Below are 19,975 nucleotides of genomic sequence, written 5' to 3' on the forward strand. Positions count from 1 at the left end.
CACTTAACTTGCCTGTTGGTCTGTCATTTGTGATGGTTTAATTAACCTTTACAATGCCTACCCAGTAACAGGAAAATAAAAAGTGAAGGGGTTTATCTGGTGCAGAAATACACCTTTGTGGAAACATTTATAAGGGTTAATGTGACCTCCAAATAAAGGGGAGCTCTATGGCCCTTATTGGGAATGAAACAGAAAGGAAGCTATTCAGAGTAGAAAGAGGGTTTTTAGCTTTTAGAAGGAGAAATTGAGACTGGGCTATAGGGGAAGGAGAGTAAAGAGATTTGAGATAAGCCTGAGATAAATGAATGTTTAAAAAATTGAATAGAAGTTGTATTCTTGTGCCCCCCCCCCAACCTAAGAGAGGCTTAGAGCTGGTGGTATTTTTCATTGTCTTCCTCTATGGTAGCTCAGCGTCTGGAACTCAAGTTCTCTCAGCCTTGGGTAGTAGCAGGAATTTCAGGCCAGTGTGGTCACGCCAGGTTCTGAGTCTTCTTAGATTTTACTCTTTTCTGTGTTCTCTCAGATCCAATTACACTAGTCTTAGCTATTTCTCACCTGTGATGCTATATCTCTCAACTTGGCTCTGGCTATCCCCCCCATGGTTGGAATTTTTCCTTTCTCACCTCTGCTATGTAGCTCCCTTGGCTTTCTTTGAGACTCACCTTCAATCTCACCTTCTTCAGGCAGGCCTTTCCCTATCTCTTCAGCAGTTAATGCTTTCCTCTGAGATTAATTTCCATTTTTCTTTAAAAAAACAAACAAACAAAACCTCTGCTTTCCCTCTTAGAATCAATACCATGTATTGGTTTTAAAGCAGAAGAGCCACAAGGGCTAGGCAATAGGGGTTAAGTGACTTGCCCAGAGTCATACAGCTAGGAAGTATCTGAGGCCACATTTGAACCCAGGACCTTCCTATTCCAAGCCTGGCTCACTATCCACTGAGCCACAGCTGATCCTCATTTATTTTTAAAAGATAACTCCTGAATTATGAATAACTTCCATTTCCAGTACCTTGCAGAGTGCCTTGCCCATCATCAGTAAGCAGTTAATAAATGTTTTGTTGAAATACTATCAATTTTTTGGGAGTTTTGGGAGTCTCATCTGTTTAGAGTTGTAAATTATTATTATTATTATTATTTTTGTTGAGGGAAGGGGATTATATTCAAATATGCATAGGCACTTGTGCCCATAAAAATAGTTATTTCTGGGGGCAGCTGGGAGGCTCTGTGAATTGAGAGTCAGACTCAGAGATGGGAGGTCCTGGGTTCAAATATGACCTCAGACACCTAGCTGTGTGTCCCTGGGCAAGTCATTTAACCCCCATTGCCTAGGTCTTATCACTCTTCTGCTTTAGAGCCAATACCCAGTGTTGATTCTGAGATGGAAGGTAAGGGTTTTATTAAAAAAAAAAGTTATTTTTCTGGTTGACTTTGCCTCTTCATAATAATTTATTTCATTATAACTATATTTATTAGTATTTGCTAAAATTATTAAAGGAAGGGACTCTATATGGCTACAGCTTATATTTTGCTCTGTGTAGGTGTGCGATTTTTAAATAGATTCCTTGGGATCAGCTAGGTGACTCAGTGGATAGAATGAGAGACCTGGAGTTGGAAGAACCTGGGTTCAAATGTGGCTACAAACATTTCCTAGCTCTGTGACCCTGGGCAAGTCCTTTAACCCTATTTGTCTAGCTCATGCTGCTCTCTAGAGGTCTTAGGAATTTAAAAAAATGGTAAATTAGTTGTACGTTTAAATTTTTTTTTTCTTAATTTAGGGACTCTGTTTCTTCCAATAAGTTCTTTAAAATTTAACATTCAACATTTGAGTGTTAATGAGACACAAATTTGAGCTTTGTGAATGATACAGCCTATTTTGGAGATAGCTGAGTTGTGTTTAATTCAGGCATACAAACCCTTTGCACCTCTTTTCCACACACACACATATTTCCCACTTAACACTTCCCCCATCCCCCTTGTTTCTTTTCTGGTTAGTTGTCAATCAATCAATCAGTCAGCCAGCATTTATTTAGATCCTGATAAGTGCCAGACACTGATGAGTGATTTGTGTTAAGCACTGGGGATGTAAAAAGAGGCCAGAGCCCTTGCCCTCCAGGAGTTTACAATCTAATTAGAAAGATGATATGAAGCAATATTTTGTGTGTGTGTGTGTGTGTATGTGTGAATGCACATATACATATATATGAACATATTTCTGTTTATTTCTCTATAAATCTAATCACATATACACATCTAAAGCAAGTCATTTCCAAGATAAATGGGAAATAATTAACAGAGATGTCACTAACTTTAAGAGGGGTTGGAAAAAGCTTCCTGTGGAAGGAATGATTTTAGCTGGGACTTCTAGGAAGCCAGGGAGGCTGATAGTCAGGAGGGGAAGAAGGAGAGCATTCTTGGCATGGGAAAATCAAGACAATGCCTGGAGTTTGGGAGATGCTTTTGAAACAGCAAAGAGGTTAATGTCATTGGATGTTTTTTTTTGCTGAAGAGTAAAATGTAAGAAGCCTGGAAAGGCGGGAAGGGGATCGGTTATGAAGGGTTTTGAATGATAAACAGAGCATTTTGCACTTGCTCTTGGAGGAATTAGGAAACCACTGGAATAGGGGGGTAACCTGCTAGATCTGTGTTTTAGAAAAATCATTGTTTTTTTAAACCCTTACCTTCCGTCTTGGAATCAATACTGTGTATTGGTTCCAAGGCAGAAGAGTGGTAAGGGCTAGGCAATGGGAATCAAGTGACTTGCCCAGGGTCACACAGCTGGGAAGAGTTTGAGGCCAGATTTGAACCTAGGACCTCCCATCTCTAGGTCTGGCTCTCAATCCACTGAGCCACCCAGCTGCCCCCATCATTTTTTTTTTTGGTGGAGGATGGCCTGGAATTGGGGGCAGACTTGAGGCAGGCAGACCCACCAGCATGCTATTACCATTATCCAGGCATGAGGAGATGAGGGCTTGTTCCAGTGGCAGTATTGGGAGGAGAGAATGAGGCTTAAGGTTGAGATTGCAAAGCTGAAATTTACAGATCCTAGTAACTTTGGATTTGGGGAGGCCTCAGGGAGAGAAAGTGAGGAGTCCAGGGTGACTCCTGAGTGAGCCTGAGGGACTAGGATGGTGTTGCCCTCTACAGAAATAGGGAAGGTGGAAGGAGGGTTAAAGGGAAAGATCATGAATTCCCTTTTGGATGTAGGAGTTTAAGGTATCTACTGGAGTTTCAGATATATGAAAGGTAGTTGAAAAGTGAGATTGGAGATCAGTAGAGAGAGTGTAGGGAGAGTTCTCTGAGCAAGAAGACAGCTATTTATTAGCCATCTAACATCCAAACAAATCCATTAGAAATTGGATGGGATAGTAGAGAGAACCATCCACTTGGAATTAAGGGACTGTGTTTAATTTCTAGTTCGATCATTTATTAGCTGTGTGACCCTGAGGTAAATCATTTGATCTTTCTCTGCCTTAATTTCTTCCTCTGTGAATGGAACTAATAATTTATTGCCTATCTCATAGGGTTGATAGGAGGAAAGAGTATAAACCATAAAGAATTGTCAAACTTACTGCCACAAACCCACAAAATTCCTGAGAACCAGATTAAAATTGGGAAATATTTAACAAAATGAATAAAAACACAATCCAACATTCACAGTGTTAATTTGTGGTTTTCTAAGTCAATATTCAGCCCATAGGAATATGTTTTTAAGTGAATTTATATATCATTTTGAAACCCTTACCTTTAGTCTTAGAATCAATAGTGCCTACTGATTCTAGGGCAAAGGATTCTGCAGTAAGGGCTAGGCAATAAGGAGTTAAGTGACTTGCCCAGGATTACACACTTAGGTAGTGTAGTGTCTGAGGTCTGTGATTTGAACCCAGGACCTTCAGTCTCTAGGCCAGGCTCTCTATCCATTGAACCATCTACCTGCCCCTTCTATGTGAATTTAATATCACTGCCTTAAAGCAAAATATAAATATGAGCTGCTATTATTATTGAGTGGGTCATAACTTCCTGGAACCTCAGTTTCCTGATTTATAAATGGAGATAAAGCTACCTCTCACATAATAGGATAATGTATCTAAAGTGCTTTGCATTCATAAAGTGCCATATAGTGAATTATGATTATGAGTTGGTATACTTTCCTAGCCTTTGGTCCCTGATGGATGGAGAAGAATGGAAGAGAATTTAGATGTCATCTAGTCTAATCACTTGAAGTAGAAGGAATAAAAAAGGAAATAGAAGTAAAAAACAACCAACCTAATTATCTAACAAAATTAAGACCACATGAGCAAAGCTCTCCTGGCTCTCATCTCCCACCACACCCCACAGGAAGAGAGTTAGAGGCGAGGTTACACAAAATTTATATCTTCCCTACATCAACACAGAACATGAGAAGGAAAGTGGGGTGCTGGGAATTGTAGTTCTAGGGTTCAAATTGTAATTACACATAACTGAATCCACGGGAGCTTGTAAGTTCATAATAATTAGTAAGAGAAGAAAGTGTAAGACAGTGGGTGTACCCATAGTTAGGGATTAAGGACATGGATGATGGTCTGGCAAAGAAGACTGAGAAATAGTAGAGAGACAAGTAGGAGGTGAACTAGGAGAGAACTTTTGTCACAGAAATCCAAAATCTAAAATACTGGGAAGGATCAGGACTGAGAAGAGGCCATTGGATTTGGAGGGGAACTACATATATTTATATTATCTACATTGAGATGGAAGTTTCTTTAACTTAATGGGGTTTGGCTTTCTTATTACTTATAGTGAATTAATTAGTCTAGGTTTATTATGATTGAAAGTCTGATGTATTCCAGGGACTTACATATTCTTCATTTTAGGCTGTCTCAGTAGTCTTAGGATTCTCCAAGATATTTGTCAGCTGTCTCAGTATAGAATACACATGGCAAAAAGGATTTTTTCCCCTAAAAAAGGAGTTTATTCACAGAAAAAGTGAGAAAGCCACAGTAGATCATCTTTCTATTAAATTGAGACATATTTGTGGGGAAAAATCTGCATCCTAATGCCTCTGCTTTTTGTTTCAGGTTAGGTACCAGAGGTCTGACTTCTAAGGGGCTTCTCCTTAAAGCAGGACTGATACCACTGGGGGAAATTTCATAGAATTGTAAATTTAGAGTTGGAAGGAACTTTAAAGAACTCAGTCCAACACCAACAATTCAGAGGTTAAGGGATCGTAGCTGGAAATTTGTTTTCCTTTTTTCACAAATAACAGGGAGAGAGATACAGCAGTGTCAACTATTAACCTAGAGAAAGTAGGCTTTGATGACCCCTCCTTATGAAAGCAAGATTATTAAGAACTTACTTTAGGGAAGTGAATGCTCTTTTCTGATTCCCCTTGTCTACGCTGGGGCTTAGAAGCATATTAATGCATTTTCTAAGAGTCAGTTTAATTTTTGCTGTGTTCAGTTATTTCAGCTGTGTCCACGATTGAGGTTTTCTTTTTCTTTTTTTAAAAATTTTATTTAGTCAATTTAGAACATTATTCCTTGGTTACAAGAATCATATTCTTTCCCTCCCTCCCCTTGCCCCACCTTTCCCATAGCTGATGTGCAATTTTACTGCGTATTACATGTGTCCTTGATCAGAACCCATTTCCATATTATTCGTATTTACACTAGGACATTGATTTAGAGTCTATAACCCCAATCATATCCCCCTCAATCCATGTAATTGAGCAGTTGTTTTTCTTCTGTGTTTCTACTCCCACAGTTTTTCCTCTGAATGTGGATAGTGGTTTTTCTCCTCTATCCCTCTGGGTTGCTCATGATCACTGCATTGCCACTAATGGAGAAGTCCATTACATTCTGTTGTGCTACAATGTATCAGTCTCTGTGTGCAATGTTTTCTTGCTTCTGCTCCTCTCACTCTGCATCAATTCCTGGAGGTTGTTCCAGTTCATTTTATAGATGAGGAAACTGAGGCAAACAGGTTTAAGAAAATTGACACAGCTAGTGTCTAAGGCCAAATTTGAATTCAGGTCTTCCTGACTCCAAGCTTGATGCTCTCTATCCACTGTGCCACCCATCATGCCCTGTTTATAGCTTGTAAGAATTAAAATTCTGAGACTGGCCTTACATTAGTAAAGTTTGTTAGAATCCCCTGGATAGGTAAAAGAGGAGAAGTAGATAGAAGGATAAAGTGAAATGGTCTAATCTACAATACCATGGTGTTGATCCCAGTAGTCAGCTTCCTCCTTTGAATCTTTTTAACCTCTCCTTTTCCATCCCGTTCAGAATCATCATCTGCATCAGGTTCAGAGTCATGTAACCTAAGTTAAGTAACTAAGTGACCAGCATAGGTGATGCAAGGGATGTAGCTCCAGGGATGCAGGCACACAGGCAGGACAATATCCCATATGTAATCCTAGGAGAGGATTCTGTTCACATAAGAAATGTTGAAAAAAATAGGATCCTAGAAGTTAAAACTGATGTTATGTCCCAAATAAAATAACAGACAAATAGAAATCACTTTTATATGAAATATATTACAGTTCTATAATATATTTATAATATTACATATAACATATTATACTTATATATTATATTTATACTATTTAATATCTATCTATAATGTAAATTATATTCATAGTGTAATATTAAATATAATGTATTTTATAATGTACATTTTATTTCTATGTATAATATTAAATAGAATACATTATACCTCTATAATGTATATTCTGTTTATATGTATAATATAATATACTTCTATAATATATGTTATATTGATATTATTACATATAATATATTCATATGCATGATATTAAATATAATACATACCTCTCTAATGTATATTCTATTTATATGTATAATATTAAATATATTATGCTTCCATAGTATATGTTATATTTACATATAGAATATTAAATACAATATATTATAATTCTATATTGCATATTATATCCATAATGTTAAATAGAATGCATTATACTTCTATAGTAAATATTATGTTTATGCTATTAAATATAATATATTATGCTTCTATAATGTATATTCTATTTATATGTATATCAAATTAACTACATTATACTTCTATAATGCATATTATATGAATAATATGAAATATAATGTATCATACTTCTAGAATGTATTTTATTCATCATATTAAATATAACACATCATACTTCTATAATATATATTATGTTTATAATATATAATATACTTCTATAATGTATATTATATTTATATGCATGATGTTAAATATGCATCATACTTTCACAATATGTATTATATTTATATTTATTATATTGAACATAATATATAAATCATATTTTAATATTTCTTTTTAATTTTAATGCTAAGCATGGAAACACAATAGAGAAATAAACCAATTATTTAGTAAATTGCATGTGCCACATGAGGCAGCCAGATGGCTCTGTGGATAGAGCACTGGGCCTTGAATCAGGAAGATCTGAGTTAAAAAATATGGCCTCAGTCACTCACTAGCAGTGTGATCCTGGGCAAGTCACTTAACCTCTTCTTTGTCTAAATCCACTGGAGAAGGAAATGGCAAATTGGTATTCTTGTCAAGGAAACTCCATGGACAACCGTGGTCCATGGGGTCACGAAGAATCGGACACAACTGAGCAGCAACAACGTGCCAGGTGCTGCTAAGTTCTTAGGATACAAATATAAATAGACAAGATAATCCCGGCCCCAAATGTTCTAAAAGGGGACTTAGAAGGAAAGTCTGGGTGGGTAGATACCCACTTAGAGATGGTGGCACGTTGTGGGAAGCCTGGCTGGGCAGGAGAAAGTGCAAACTCACCTGTCTGAGCCGGGGAACCAGGGACGGAGTTCAAGCTAGTGACAGAGAGATGAGAATGATGGATAGAGGTTAGCAGGTGTGATAAAGGCATGGCAGGGATAATGTCCTTCGCGAAACATCTCTTGTGTTTGAAAGAAACTTCCTAGAAGTAAGTTATTTTAAAATAGTGACATTTCTATTAAAAAATTTAGTCATTCCCCCTTTATTTTGGTTTATTTGCTATTATCTTATGCAAATGGTCAATGATATTTCTTGATCAGAGGCATGATATAATTGGGAATATTTTAGGAATATCAGTTGGGCAGCTCTAAGGGATGCACAGATTTATTTATTTTTATATATTTTCATAAGTAATAAAAAAGGAAATACATTTGTTTTTAATTTTATATATTTTCATAAGTAATAAAAATAAGGGAAAGATACTTATTTTTAAATTTTATATTTAAATTATATGTTAAATTATATATTTTATATATTGATAAATTTATATATATGTAGAATATATTTTATATATGAATTTATGTATAATTTAATATATAATTTGTATATTTACAAATAATAAAAAATAAGGGAAGGTCAGATGCCATCTCCAGATTTACCAGTGGCATCTTGATTGCCAACAAGTATAGCCTTTTCTCAATCTTGCTCTTCCTTAGTCTCTCAGCAGTATTTGACACTGTCAATCACCTTCTTATGGATATACTTTCTTCTCTGTTTTTATGATTCTAGTCCTCTTATTTGACTTCATTTCCATAGTGATTGGTTGATGGCTTAGCTCATTCTTACAGACCCAGTAGAGGTATTACCAGATCAAAGGGTATGTACAGTCTTTTAGCCCTTTGGGTAGAGTTCCAAATTGCCCTCCAGAATGGTTGGATAAGTTAATGTGATCTTTCTGAATTGCGGGACCGTTACTCTTCTTTCCTCCTCCTCCAAATTAATAAGGCTGAGTAAAACAAAGAGTAGGGCCAACTCTTCCTTCTAGGTTGGATCAATGGAGGAGATGATGGCAGCAGATGATATTGGGATGAAGTGTGTAATTGAGGAGGAGAGGAAACTCCAGAGGGAGATGATTAATTTTTCTAGTAAAGTATATAAACTGAGGTCCATTGAGGGGAGAGAGTTGGAGTGGTATAGGTAGCCAGGGAAAGGGAAGGCTTAGAATAGCTTCCCTGGGAAATGTGAAAGAGTTAGTTAGGGACAAGTATAAGGGTTGTTGGACATAAATGAGGACTCACTGAGAGTGGTTCCCCAGAACAAGTAGTGGCTTGCAGAGAAGCAAATTTAGGCTTAATGTAAAAGAAAACTTTTTACCAGTGCTATCTAAAAGTGGAATGGGCTCCCTCTGGAGTTAATGGGTTTTTCTGTTTAAAAGTTGATGGGCTTCCTCTGGAGTTAATGGGTTTCTCTCCTTACTAGAAGTCTTCAAGCAAAGGCCAGTTAGTTGTTTTTTGGGGATTCATGGTGAAGTACAGATTGGACTTGATGGCTTCTGAAATCCCTTCCACCTTTAAAGTTTTGTGATTCTGTAATCTTCCTAAATTCTCTGATTCTATTAATAGTTTATAATCTTGGAATTAACTTTGACTCTTTATCTCTCATTCCACACAACCAGTCATGATGACCATCATGGCAGGCTTTGAAATCATTATGCTAAATTTATTTTGAATTTGATAAAGCCTTTCCCCCCCTGATTACAATGTATAGTGTTTTATGTGTGGGTAAAATAAAAAGTGTTAGTACATACTGTTTTCAGGTGAAAGGCTGTAGTCATGACTTTGGCTATGCTTCCTTCTCCTTGTTGTATGCCAGCTATGCCCTTTTCATACACCTTCTATTGGGAATAATGCTTGTTATACAGGATGAATCTCTAGTGAACCATGACTTCCATGGGAGGAATGATGAGAGCATGGTGTTGTCTAGGAAACAGTTTAGAGGGCACCCTACCATGGATTTGGTGTTCTGCTTCAGCTGTGGCCTGACACTCATAGGAACATAGATTTAAAGGTAGAACTTTGAGGCTATTAAGTCCATTTCCTTCATTTTTTAAATGAGGATGTGGAGCCTAAGAGAAGTTAGGTGAGTTACCCAGGCTCACTCTTCCACTAAGCTGATGACCTGTAGATGGTTGTATTTTGCTTCTCTAGGGAATCTGGTAGTATCTGTATCTCTCTGGTGACAACGATCTAGATGATCCAGACTGACCCTCTTCCCTTATTCTCTGGGCAACTCCACTTAAGCTATAAGCCTTCCTCTTTGTGTGCTAAAACAGATCAAATTTATTGCCTTGTATTTCTTTTTAAGAACCCCCAAAGCAGATCCAATGGACTGGCATATATGTTGATACTGGTAATGAGTAAAGACCTCATGAAAAGTTGGTCAGCAGTGAGCATCTTCTGCTTAGTAAATATGATAGGTTATAACTAATACTTCATTCTGCCTCCTGAGCAGGAAGATGACATCCAAGAGTTGAAAACAGTTTCACATTGAAAGCATGGCTAAATGGTTTTAGAATTGGTATGTCCTTTCTACTTTATCCTTCAGCAAAGGAGTGAATCAAGAATTATTCTTAGGATCATTTTGGATCTTTTTTCTCCCCGATTAACAAATGTTTTTCTTCCTGCACCCCACCTCCATTGAGAACCAAAACAAAACTTTCATTTATTTTTTATTTTAAAATTTTATCTTTGTTTTATTCTATAACAAATTTACACACAAGTTTTCAAAGTTATATGATTTGTGTTGTCTCCTTCCCATATTTTCTCCCCTCTCCTGGAGATGACAAGCAATTCCACTGGGTTGTACATATACCATCACTCCAAACACACTTCCATATTATTCATTTTTGCAAGAGAATAATCCTATAAAGCCCAAACCCCAAATCATACCACCAAATAAACAAGTGATAAATCATATGTCATCATCTGCATTTATATTCCAACAGTTCTTTCTCTAGAGGTGGACAGCAACTCTTTTTCAGAAGTCCCTCAGAATTGTCCTGGATCATTGCATTGTTGCAAAAGAAAAGTTTGAAAAAACAAATATAGTTAATTAAAAAAAAATCCCATTTTGACCATGTCTAAAAATGTATTCACATTCTGCACTGCATTCTGCATTTTATTATTATTTAAATTTTTTTTCCCCAAACAACAAAAATTCATCCTTCCTCCTACTTCCCTACCCCTTGAACTGAGAGGAAAAAAAACAAAAAAACAAACCATTTGGTACAAACGTGAATAGTTTAAACAGAACAAATTTCACACATTTCTTGTGTCCAAAAAAGTCTGTACTCTGTCACCTCTCTATTAGGAGTTAGGCAGCATATTTCATGACGAGGCCTCTAGAATTATGGCTGGTCATTTCAACTGATCAGAATTCTAAGTCTTTGTGAGTTGTTTTTCTTTTTATAATGTTATTATATACATTGTTTTCCTGGTTCTACTCCTCTCATTGTGTATCAATTCATGCAAGGCTTCCCAGGTTTCTCAGAAACCCTCACCCTCATTATGGCTTGTCGTACAAGTGTCTCACCTTTATATGCATTAGCTACTCAGGCCTGTTCATGGGCACTTTTAGTTTCCAGTTTTTGCTACCCCAGAAGGAACTGTTGCAAACATTTTTGTGTTTCCTTAAGACTTTTGTTTAGGACTAATTTTTCTCTTAATTTCTCCTCTCTTCCCCACCTCTCCTTCTTCCCCTTTTCCTTCTGTTTCCCTCTGAAAGAAAAGTCTTTCTATACCCAATTCATTGTATGGATATTCTTCCTTCCTTTAGTCAATTCATATGAAATTGAACTTCAGCTGTCAACCAGTCTCCCCACCCCTTTCTTCTTGATTGTATATACTATTCTTTGTGCATTCAGATTATGAGGATTTTCTCATTCTTTCTTTCCATTCTTTCCTCACCTTTTCCCTCTTCCCACCCTCTTTTTTTTTTATTCCTTTTCTCCTCCCTTTCCATTCTTCTTTTAGGATCATCAAAATGTAACAGGAGAGCTCTCAGGACTTCTGTCTAATTGAGCTCCCTTTATGATCCCTGATGATAATCAGTATTTCTGAGGCCCATATATATATCATTCTCCTATATTATAAAGTAGACAGTTCTTTCTCAGTCCTTTATGATTACTGGTTTATGTCTACTTTTTTGTTTCTCTCAAAATTTGTGTTTGTATTTCAAACTTTCTGTGCATCTTTGTTCTTTTCACCAGGAATTCTTGGAAGTGATCCATTTCATTCAAGATCCATTTTTTCTCTCCTATTGGATTATTCTCAATTGTGTTGGGTAGCTCATCTTTGGTCTTGAGCCTACAGACTCCAGACTGGCCTGGGGTCTTGAACTGAGATTTTGCTTTGTCCTTGGAGTCAGAGCCGCTTGCTTCTAGCTCAATACTTAGTCTAGGGTTTGTGACCAGTCCTTACTCCAGAATGCCACTGCTAGGCATAGGTTCCTCCTTAGTTCACTTGGAATGCAGACCTGGAGTGAGTGGCACAACTTCCAGCTGACATATGCAGAATTTTGCTGTGCATAGTAAGGTTGGGATCCCTGCTTTGGAAAATGTCTCACTGACTTTTTTTTCCTTGGATTTTCCAATCTCAGTTTGATATTTTTCTCATGATCTTTGTGGAAGGGTTTTGGTAAATAGCTAGACTATCATTCTGTTTACTCTTCCATCATCTCAGCTCTATCTCCTCTAGTCATTTTCTTTCTTTTTTTTCTTTTTAAACCCTTACCTTCCATCTTGGAATCAATACTGTGTATTGGCTCCAAGGCAGAAGAGTGGTAAGGGCTAGGCAATGGAGGTCAAGTGACTTGCCCAGGGTCACACAGCTGGGAAGTGTCTGAGGACAGATTTGAACCTAGGACCTCCCGTCTCTAGGCCTGGCTCTCAATCCACTGAGCTACCCAGCTGCCCCCTCTAGTCATTTTCTTAACATAATTCCAAGCTGCCCTCCAGAATGGTTGGATGACTATGAAGTCATCCTTACCAATAGTTCAGAGGCTCAAAGATCTAAAGCTAGAAGGAAGATTACAGCTCATGTGATCTAACATTCTTTTTTTACAGATGGGGAAATTAAGGCCTGGAGAAATTAAGTGAGCTAGCTCAGGTCCCAAAGATAATAAGTGGAAGAGCTAGCATTTTTACTCAGCGATAATGAACTCCAAAAGCAACATTCTATCCTGCCTGTCTTTTGCCTAGCTGCTCAAATACTGATTACCTCATCTTTATTTTTAGTTGACTGGGTAAAATTAATTTTAAGTAATTCCTTTTTTAATAGGGTTTTTACAAAACCCTTGCCTTCTCTAAGCATCAGTTTTAAGGCAGAAGAATGGTCAGTGCTAGGCAATGGGGATTGAGTATCTTGTCCAGGGTCACACAGCCAGAAAGTGTCTGAAGCCAGATTTGAACCTTTGACCTCCTGTCTCCAGGCCTGGCTCTCTATCCACTGAGCCCCCTGGCTATCCCAATAAATTCTTTTTAAAGGGCAAAATTTTTATCTTTATTTTGAATATAGAGCTTTAGGGAAAAACAATGTAGATTGCTAATGTTGATCTCTTTCTGCGTTTCTCTACAGTGGAATGAAACAATTGAACTTTTTCGTGGTAACATGCCATTACGGAAACATCGAAGTCATTTCAAAAGTTATGAACGTTGCTTCACAGCCTCGGAAGCCGTAGATTGGTTACATGTCCTGCTCAGGCACAGCCAGAACTTTGGCCCAGAAGTGACTCGCAAGCAGACAGTACAGCTGCTCAAAAAGTTCCTGAAGAACCATGTTATTGAGGACATCAAGGGCAGATGGGGTCAGGAAGACTTCGAGGACAACCGACATCTCTACAGGTACCTCGTCTCCTTCTGAGCCCATTCTCCCCTACGTTTTTTTAAAATTTAGAATATTTTTTCATGGGTACATGATTCATGATCCCCCCCTCCCCCAAGTTGACAAGGAGTTCCACTGGGTTATATATGTATCATTGTTCAAAATCTATTTCCATGTTATTTATATTTGCAGTAGAGTGATCATTTAACATCAAAACCCAAATCATAGCCTCATCGAGACATGTGATCAATCATGTTTTTCTTCTGTGTTTCTACACCTACAGTTCTTCCTCTGGATGTGGATACATTCTTTCTCATAAGTCCCTCAGAATTGCCCTGTATCATTGCATTGCTGCTGGTAGAGAAGTCAGTTACATTTGATTGTGCCACAATGTATCAGTTTCTGTGTACAATGTTTTCCTGGTTCTGCTCCTCTCACTCTGCATCAATTCCTGGAGGTCATTCCAGTTCACATGGAATCCCTCCACTTCATTATTCCTTTGAGCACAACAGTATTCCATCACCAACAGATACCACAATTTATTCAGTCATTCCCCAATTGATGAACAACTCCCCCCCCCCCCGCCATTTTCCAATTTTTTTCCACCACAAAGAGTGCAGCTATGAATATTTTTGTACATGTCTTTTTCATTATTATCTTTATGGGGTACAAAACCAGATGTGGTATGACATAATCAGAGGGCAGGTAGTCTTTTTAAACCCTTTGTGCATAATTCCAAATTGCCCTCCAGAATGATTGGACCAAATTCACAACTCCACCAGCAGTGTTTGTGTCCCAATTTTGCCACATCCTCTCCAACATTTATCACTTTCTTTTGCTGTCATATCAGCCAGTCTTCTAGGTGTGAGGTGGTACCTCAGAGTTGTTTTAATTTGCATTTCTCTACTCAAGAGGGATTTAGAACACTTTTTCATGTGTTATTGATAGCTTTGATTTCTTCATGTGAAAACTGCCTATTCATGTCCTTTGCCCATTTGTCTTTTGGGGAATGGCTTGGTTTTTTGCAAATTTGACTTAGTTCATTATTTATTTGGGCAATTAAACCTTTGTCAGAGAGTTTTGTTATAAAAATATTCTCCCAGTTTGTTGCTTTCCTTCTAATTTTTGTTGCATTGGTTTTGTTTGTACAAAATCTTTTTGATATAATCAAAGCCATTCATTTTACATTTTGCAGTGTTCTCTGTCTCTTGCATGATCATAAATTCCTTCCTTTTCCACAGATCTGACAGGTATACTATTCTGTGTTCACCCAATTTATTTGATTTCACTATTTATATTTAAGCCATTTTCCCATTTTGAATTTATCTTGGTATAGGGTGTAAAATATTGATCTAAACCTAATTTTTCCCATTCTATTTTCCAATTTTCCCAGCAGTTTTTGTCAAATACTGAATTCTTGTCCCCAAAATTGGGGTCTTGGGGTTTATTAAACACTAGCTTTCTAAGGTCATTTATCCTTAAGTCTATTCCACTGATGCGCCCTTCTGTCTATTAGTAAGCACCATGTGTTTTTATGACCACTGAACTTATAGTTCAGTTTAAGCTGGTACTGCTACATCCCTGTCCTTTATTTTTTTTAAAAATTATTTTCTTTGATATTCTTGATCTGTTGTTCTTCTAGAAGAACTTTGTTATAATTTTTTCTAATTCTATACAAAAGCTTTTTGGTAGTTTGATAGGTATGGCACTGTGTAAGTAGATTAATTTGGGTAGGATTGTCAATTTTATTATATTAGCTCATCCTACCCAGGAGCAATTAATGTTTTTCCAATTGTTTAGATCTAGTTTTAATTGTGTGAAAAGTGCTTTGTAGTTGTGTTCATATAATTCCTGTGTTTGTCTTGGCAGATAGATTCCTAAGTGTTCTATATTGTCTAGAGTATTTTTAAATGGAATTTCTCTTTCTTACTCCTGCTTCTGAGTTTTGTTGGAAATATATAGAAATACTGATGATTTATGTGATTTTATCTTGTACCCTGCAACTTTGCTAAAGTTGTTAATTATTTCCACTAGTTTTTGAGTTGATTTTCTGAGGTTCTTTGAGTATATCATCATATCATCTGTAAACAGAGATAGTTTAGTTTCTATATTGCCTACTTTAATTCCTTCACTATTATTATTAAATAATAGAGGTGATAATGGGCATCTTTGTTTCACTCTTGATCTTATTGGGAAGGCTTCTAACTTGCTGATGGTTTTAAAAATATATTGTTTATTATTTTGAGGAATGACCCTTCTATTCCTATACTTTCTAGTGTTTTCAAAAGCAATGGGTGTTATATTTTGTCAAAGGCTTTTTCTGCATCTATTGAGATAATCATGTGATTTTTGTTGGTTTGATTATTGATATGGTCAATTATGTGAATTGTTTTCCTCATACTAAACCATCTTTGCATTCTTAGTATAAATCCCATATGATCATAGTGAATAATCCTTATGATCACTTGCTGGAGTCTTTTTGCTAGTATTCTATATAAGATTATTGCATCTTTTTTTCATTAAGGAGATTGGTCTGTAGTTTTCTTTCTCTTTTTTTGGTCTGCCAGCCTTTGGAACCAGTACCATATTTGTGTCATAAAAGGAATCTGATAAAACTCCTTTTTTGCTATTTTGTTAAATAATTTGTATAGTATTGGAATTTGTTCTTTTTTGGTCCTGGGGATTTTTTCTTAGGAAGTTCCTTGATGGCTTGTTCATTTTCTTTTTTTGAGATGGGATTATTTAAGTATTCTATTTCCTCTTTTGTGAATCTAGGCAATTTCTATTTTTGTAAATATTCACACATTTCACCTAGATTGTCATATTTATTTGCCTTATAATTTAGCAAAATAGTTCTTAATAATTACTTTAATTTCTCCTTCATTAGAAGTGAGATCATCCTTTTCATCTTTGATAGTGTTAATTTGATCCTCTTCTTTTTTAAGATTTGATTAACTAGTACTTTATCTATTTTATTTGTTTTTTCAAAAGTACCAGCTCCTAGTCTTATTTATTAGTTCAATAATTCTTTTATTTTTCAATTTGATTAATTTCTCCTCTAATTTTTAGGGTTTCCAATTTAGTTTTTATCTTGGATTTTTAATTTGTTCTTTTTCTAATTTTTTAAAGTTGCAAGCCCAATTCATTGATCTCTTCCCTCTCGATTTTGTTGCTATAAGCACTCAGAGATAGACGATTTCCCCTGAGTTCTGCTTTGGTTGTATCCCATAGGTTTTGATACAATGTCTCCTCATTATCATTCTCTTTAATGAAGCCTGTAATTGTTTCTATGATTTCTTCTTTGACTAACCAGTTTTGAAGAATTAGATTATTTAGTTTCCAACTAATTTTAAATTTGCCTTTCTGTAGAGCCTTGTTAATTGTAATTTTTACTGCATTATGATCTGAAAAAGTGGCATTTATTCTTTCTGCTTTTGTTTGCAATATTTCTATGCCCTAGTACATGGCCATTCTTTGTATATGTACCATGTACTGCTGAGAAGAAGGTATATTCCTTTTCATCCCTGTTCAGGTTTCTCGTTATGATTACTGTGTGTTGCCCTCCATAGTATTATCCCCATTATATCCTGCTATATTCCCTTTTACTCTTTTCTTCCTCACGAGTATTTTGCTTTTTGGCACCCCCCCCCCCCCCCCAGTTTTCCTTCCCTTCAGTTACACCCCTGCTACCCCTGCTTTCCTTGTCATGTTCCCCTTTTATTTCTCTATAGGGTGATAGAATTCTATACTCCACTGAGTATACTTATTTTTCCCTCTCTGAACCAGTTATAATGGGAGTAAAGTTTAAGTATTGCCTGTCCCCATCCTTATTCTCCCTTCTCTGTATTGATTTTTCTTGCCCCTTTATATTATATAATTTACCCTATTCTATCTCTCCCTTCCCTTTTCTCTCAGTGCAAGCCTCTCTTTCAGCCTTTGATTTTTTACATTTATTTATATGCATATGTATCATATACATACATACATATCATTCCATATCATCACATTTACATATATATCTTATATTGCCACATACATCATATTATCATAATCAGCTTAATTTTCCATCCTCTTTCTGAGTAAATTCCTTCTCTACTACTAAGAGTAATTTTTGAGAATTCTATAAATCTTCTTTCCATGTAGACATAAAACCATTTTTACCTTAATGAGCCCCTTAAAATTTCTCTTTCTAATTTACCTTTTTGTGCTTCTCTTGTGTTTCTGTGTTTGGAATTCAAATTTTTTGTTTAGGTCTGGCTTATTCCTCAAGAATGCTTGGAAATCTTCTATCTTATTGAATGACCATTTTTCCCCCCTGAAAGAATATACTCAGTTTTGCTGGATAGGTGACTCTGTGTTATAAACCCAAATCTTTTGCCTTCCTGAATATCATATTGAATGGCTTTTGATCTTTTAATGTAGAAGCCACTAGAACCTGTGTGATCCTGATTGTAATTCCATGGCATTTGAATGGCTTCTTTCTGGCTGTTTGAAGTATTTTTTTCCTTGGCTTGGTGGCTCTTGAATTTAGCTATTACATTACTGGAAATTGTCAATTGAGGATTTCTTTCTGTAGGCGATCTGTGAATTCTTTCAATTTCAATTTTGTTTTCTTGTTCAAGGACCTCTGGGCAGTTATCTTTTATAATTTCTCATAATATGATATCCAAGGTTTTTCCTTGATCGTGGTTTTCAGTTAGTCCAATAATTTTCAGATTGTCCTATATCTATTTTCTAGGTTAGTTGTTTTTTCAATAAGATATTTCATCTTTTCCTCTTTTTTTCTTTTCATTCCTTTGATTCTGCTTTGTTTCTTGATTTCTCATGAAATCATTAGTTTCCAGATGGTTAATTCTGATTTTTAAGGCCTGGTTTCCTCTTTTAGTTTTGATTCTCCTTTTTCAGTTGGCCCATTTCTTCTTACATCACTTTTATTTCTTCTTACATTACTTCCCTTTCTTTTTGCCTCAATTTCATTTTTTAAAAATTTCTTTCCCACTTTTCCTTTTTAATTGTTTTTTAAAGTCTTTTTTGAGTTCTTCCAGACTCTGCGTCCAAACCATATTTTTCTTTTGGATTTTGCATGTGTTTTCTCTGCTTTCACTGTCTCCTTCTGTGTTTGTACCTTGCTCTTTGTCTCCATAAAACTTCTTTAGAGTTAGGTGCTTTTGTTGTTTGACCATTTTTCCTATCTAATTATAGGTAGGCTTTGTTTTCTGGGATGTTGGGGTATCCACTTAAACTTCAGTCCTTTGTTGATGATTATTTTAGCTTATTTTCTGGGTTGTTACTATTTTACCAGATAGTGTGAGGGCTGAGAACACTAAGATCTCCCTCCTCCTGCTGGTTCAATTGACCCTTGAGATGCTGATAGCTTAAAGATTTTCCTCAGCCTTGATTGTAAGCTTTTGATCTCAGTCTGATCTTGATTAGGTCCAGGGTTGAATAAATTGTAGTGCCAGGCTTAGGATCAGGTTTTTAATTTCATGTTGTTCTTGATTCAAACAGGCACAGCCTTGATTGCCCTGTCCTGGAGCTCCACCCTTAGGTTTTGGCAAAAAGATCTTGGGGGAGGGCAAGGGCTCCTTCTGAAAAATGTATTCTCACCCCCAACCCAGACCAGGATTCCTGGCTTCTTTCTGGGCCCATAAGAATCAGCCCTGAATGCTCTGGGTTGGGACCCCTGACTTCTCTACAGGTTTGTGAGACACTCACCTGCGAATGCCTCAAGGAGAGAGAGAGAGAGGATAGTAGATTGGATTCCGCGGGGGGCGTGACGGAGCCAGGAGATGGAAGAATTGAGTCAGAAACCAAGCCGTATTGATTTTAATGGAGCCACAGCAGAACTTCGGACTCTGGAAATCTCAAAGGAAAGAACTGCCCAGTAGTCCAAATTTACCACCACTCAAGTCAGAGAAATGATGGAGCTTAGCTGAGAGATTAGCCTAGTTTCCTTAAGTTAGTTGCCAAGCAGGCTGAGAGAATAATGTGTAGATAATAGGATGAATTAGAAAGAGCTAGGTATTAGCATTGGAAAAGGAAAGCACCTGGGGTCCCAGGTGAGAGAGAGGATAAAGAGGAAGAAGAAAGACAGTGTTAGGCAAGGCATGAGATCCAAGAGAGAGAGAGATAGAGAGGGAGGAAGTTAAAGATGGAGCTTGGCCGGAGGCCAGGCTCCAGGAAGGACAGACATAGGTGAGAGGAGAGGCAGATATAGGTGAGAGGAGAGGCAGCAAAGAGGGCTGGCCTTCTGTGGAGCTCCTATTTATTACCATTGAGATGCAAATGTACACAATACATAGGGATGATTATCATTGGTTAAAGACAAGGTATAGGTGTGGTTTTTCTTAGCCAGGTGAA

General features: G+C 36.7%; 1 protein-coding gene across 1 annotated transcript in view; it reads left to right on the forward strand.

Annotated features, from left to right (window-relative positions):
• The window catches only part of DEPDC1B (DEP domain containing 1B), a 112,810-nt gene that overhangs the window by 2,040 nt on the left and 90,795 nt on the right, over positions 1-19,975 (forward strand). Inside the window, exon 2 of the mRNA XM_007486366.3 lies at positions 13,370-13,635. Within this exon, the coding sequence (XP_007486428.2) occupies positions 13,370-13,635 (266 nt within the window). The remainder of the gene's footprint in view (positions 1-13,369; positions 13,636-19,975) is intronic.

This window comes from Monodelphis domestica, chromosome 3 (genome assembly GCF_027887165.1).
Source record: "Monodelphis domestica isolate mMonDom1 chromosome 3, mMonDom1.pri, whole genome shotgun sequence".
In the NCBI taxonomy this organism is placed as follows: Eukaryota; Metazoa; Chordata; class Mammalia; order Didelphimorphia; family Didelphidae; genus Monodelphis; species Monodelphis domestica.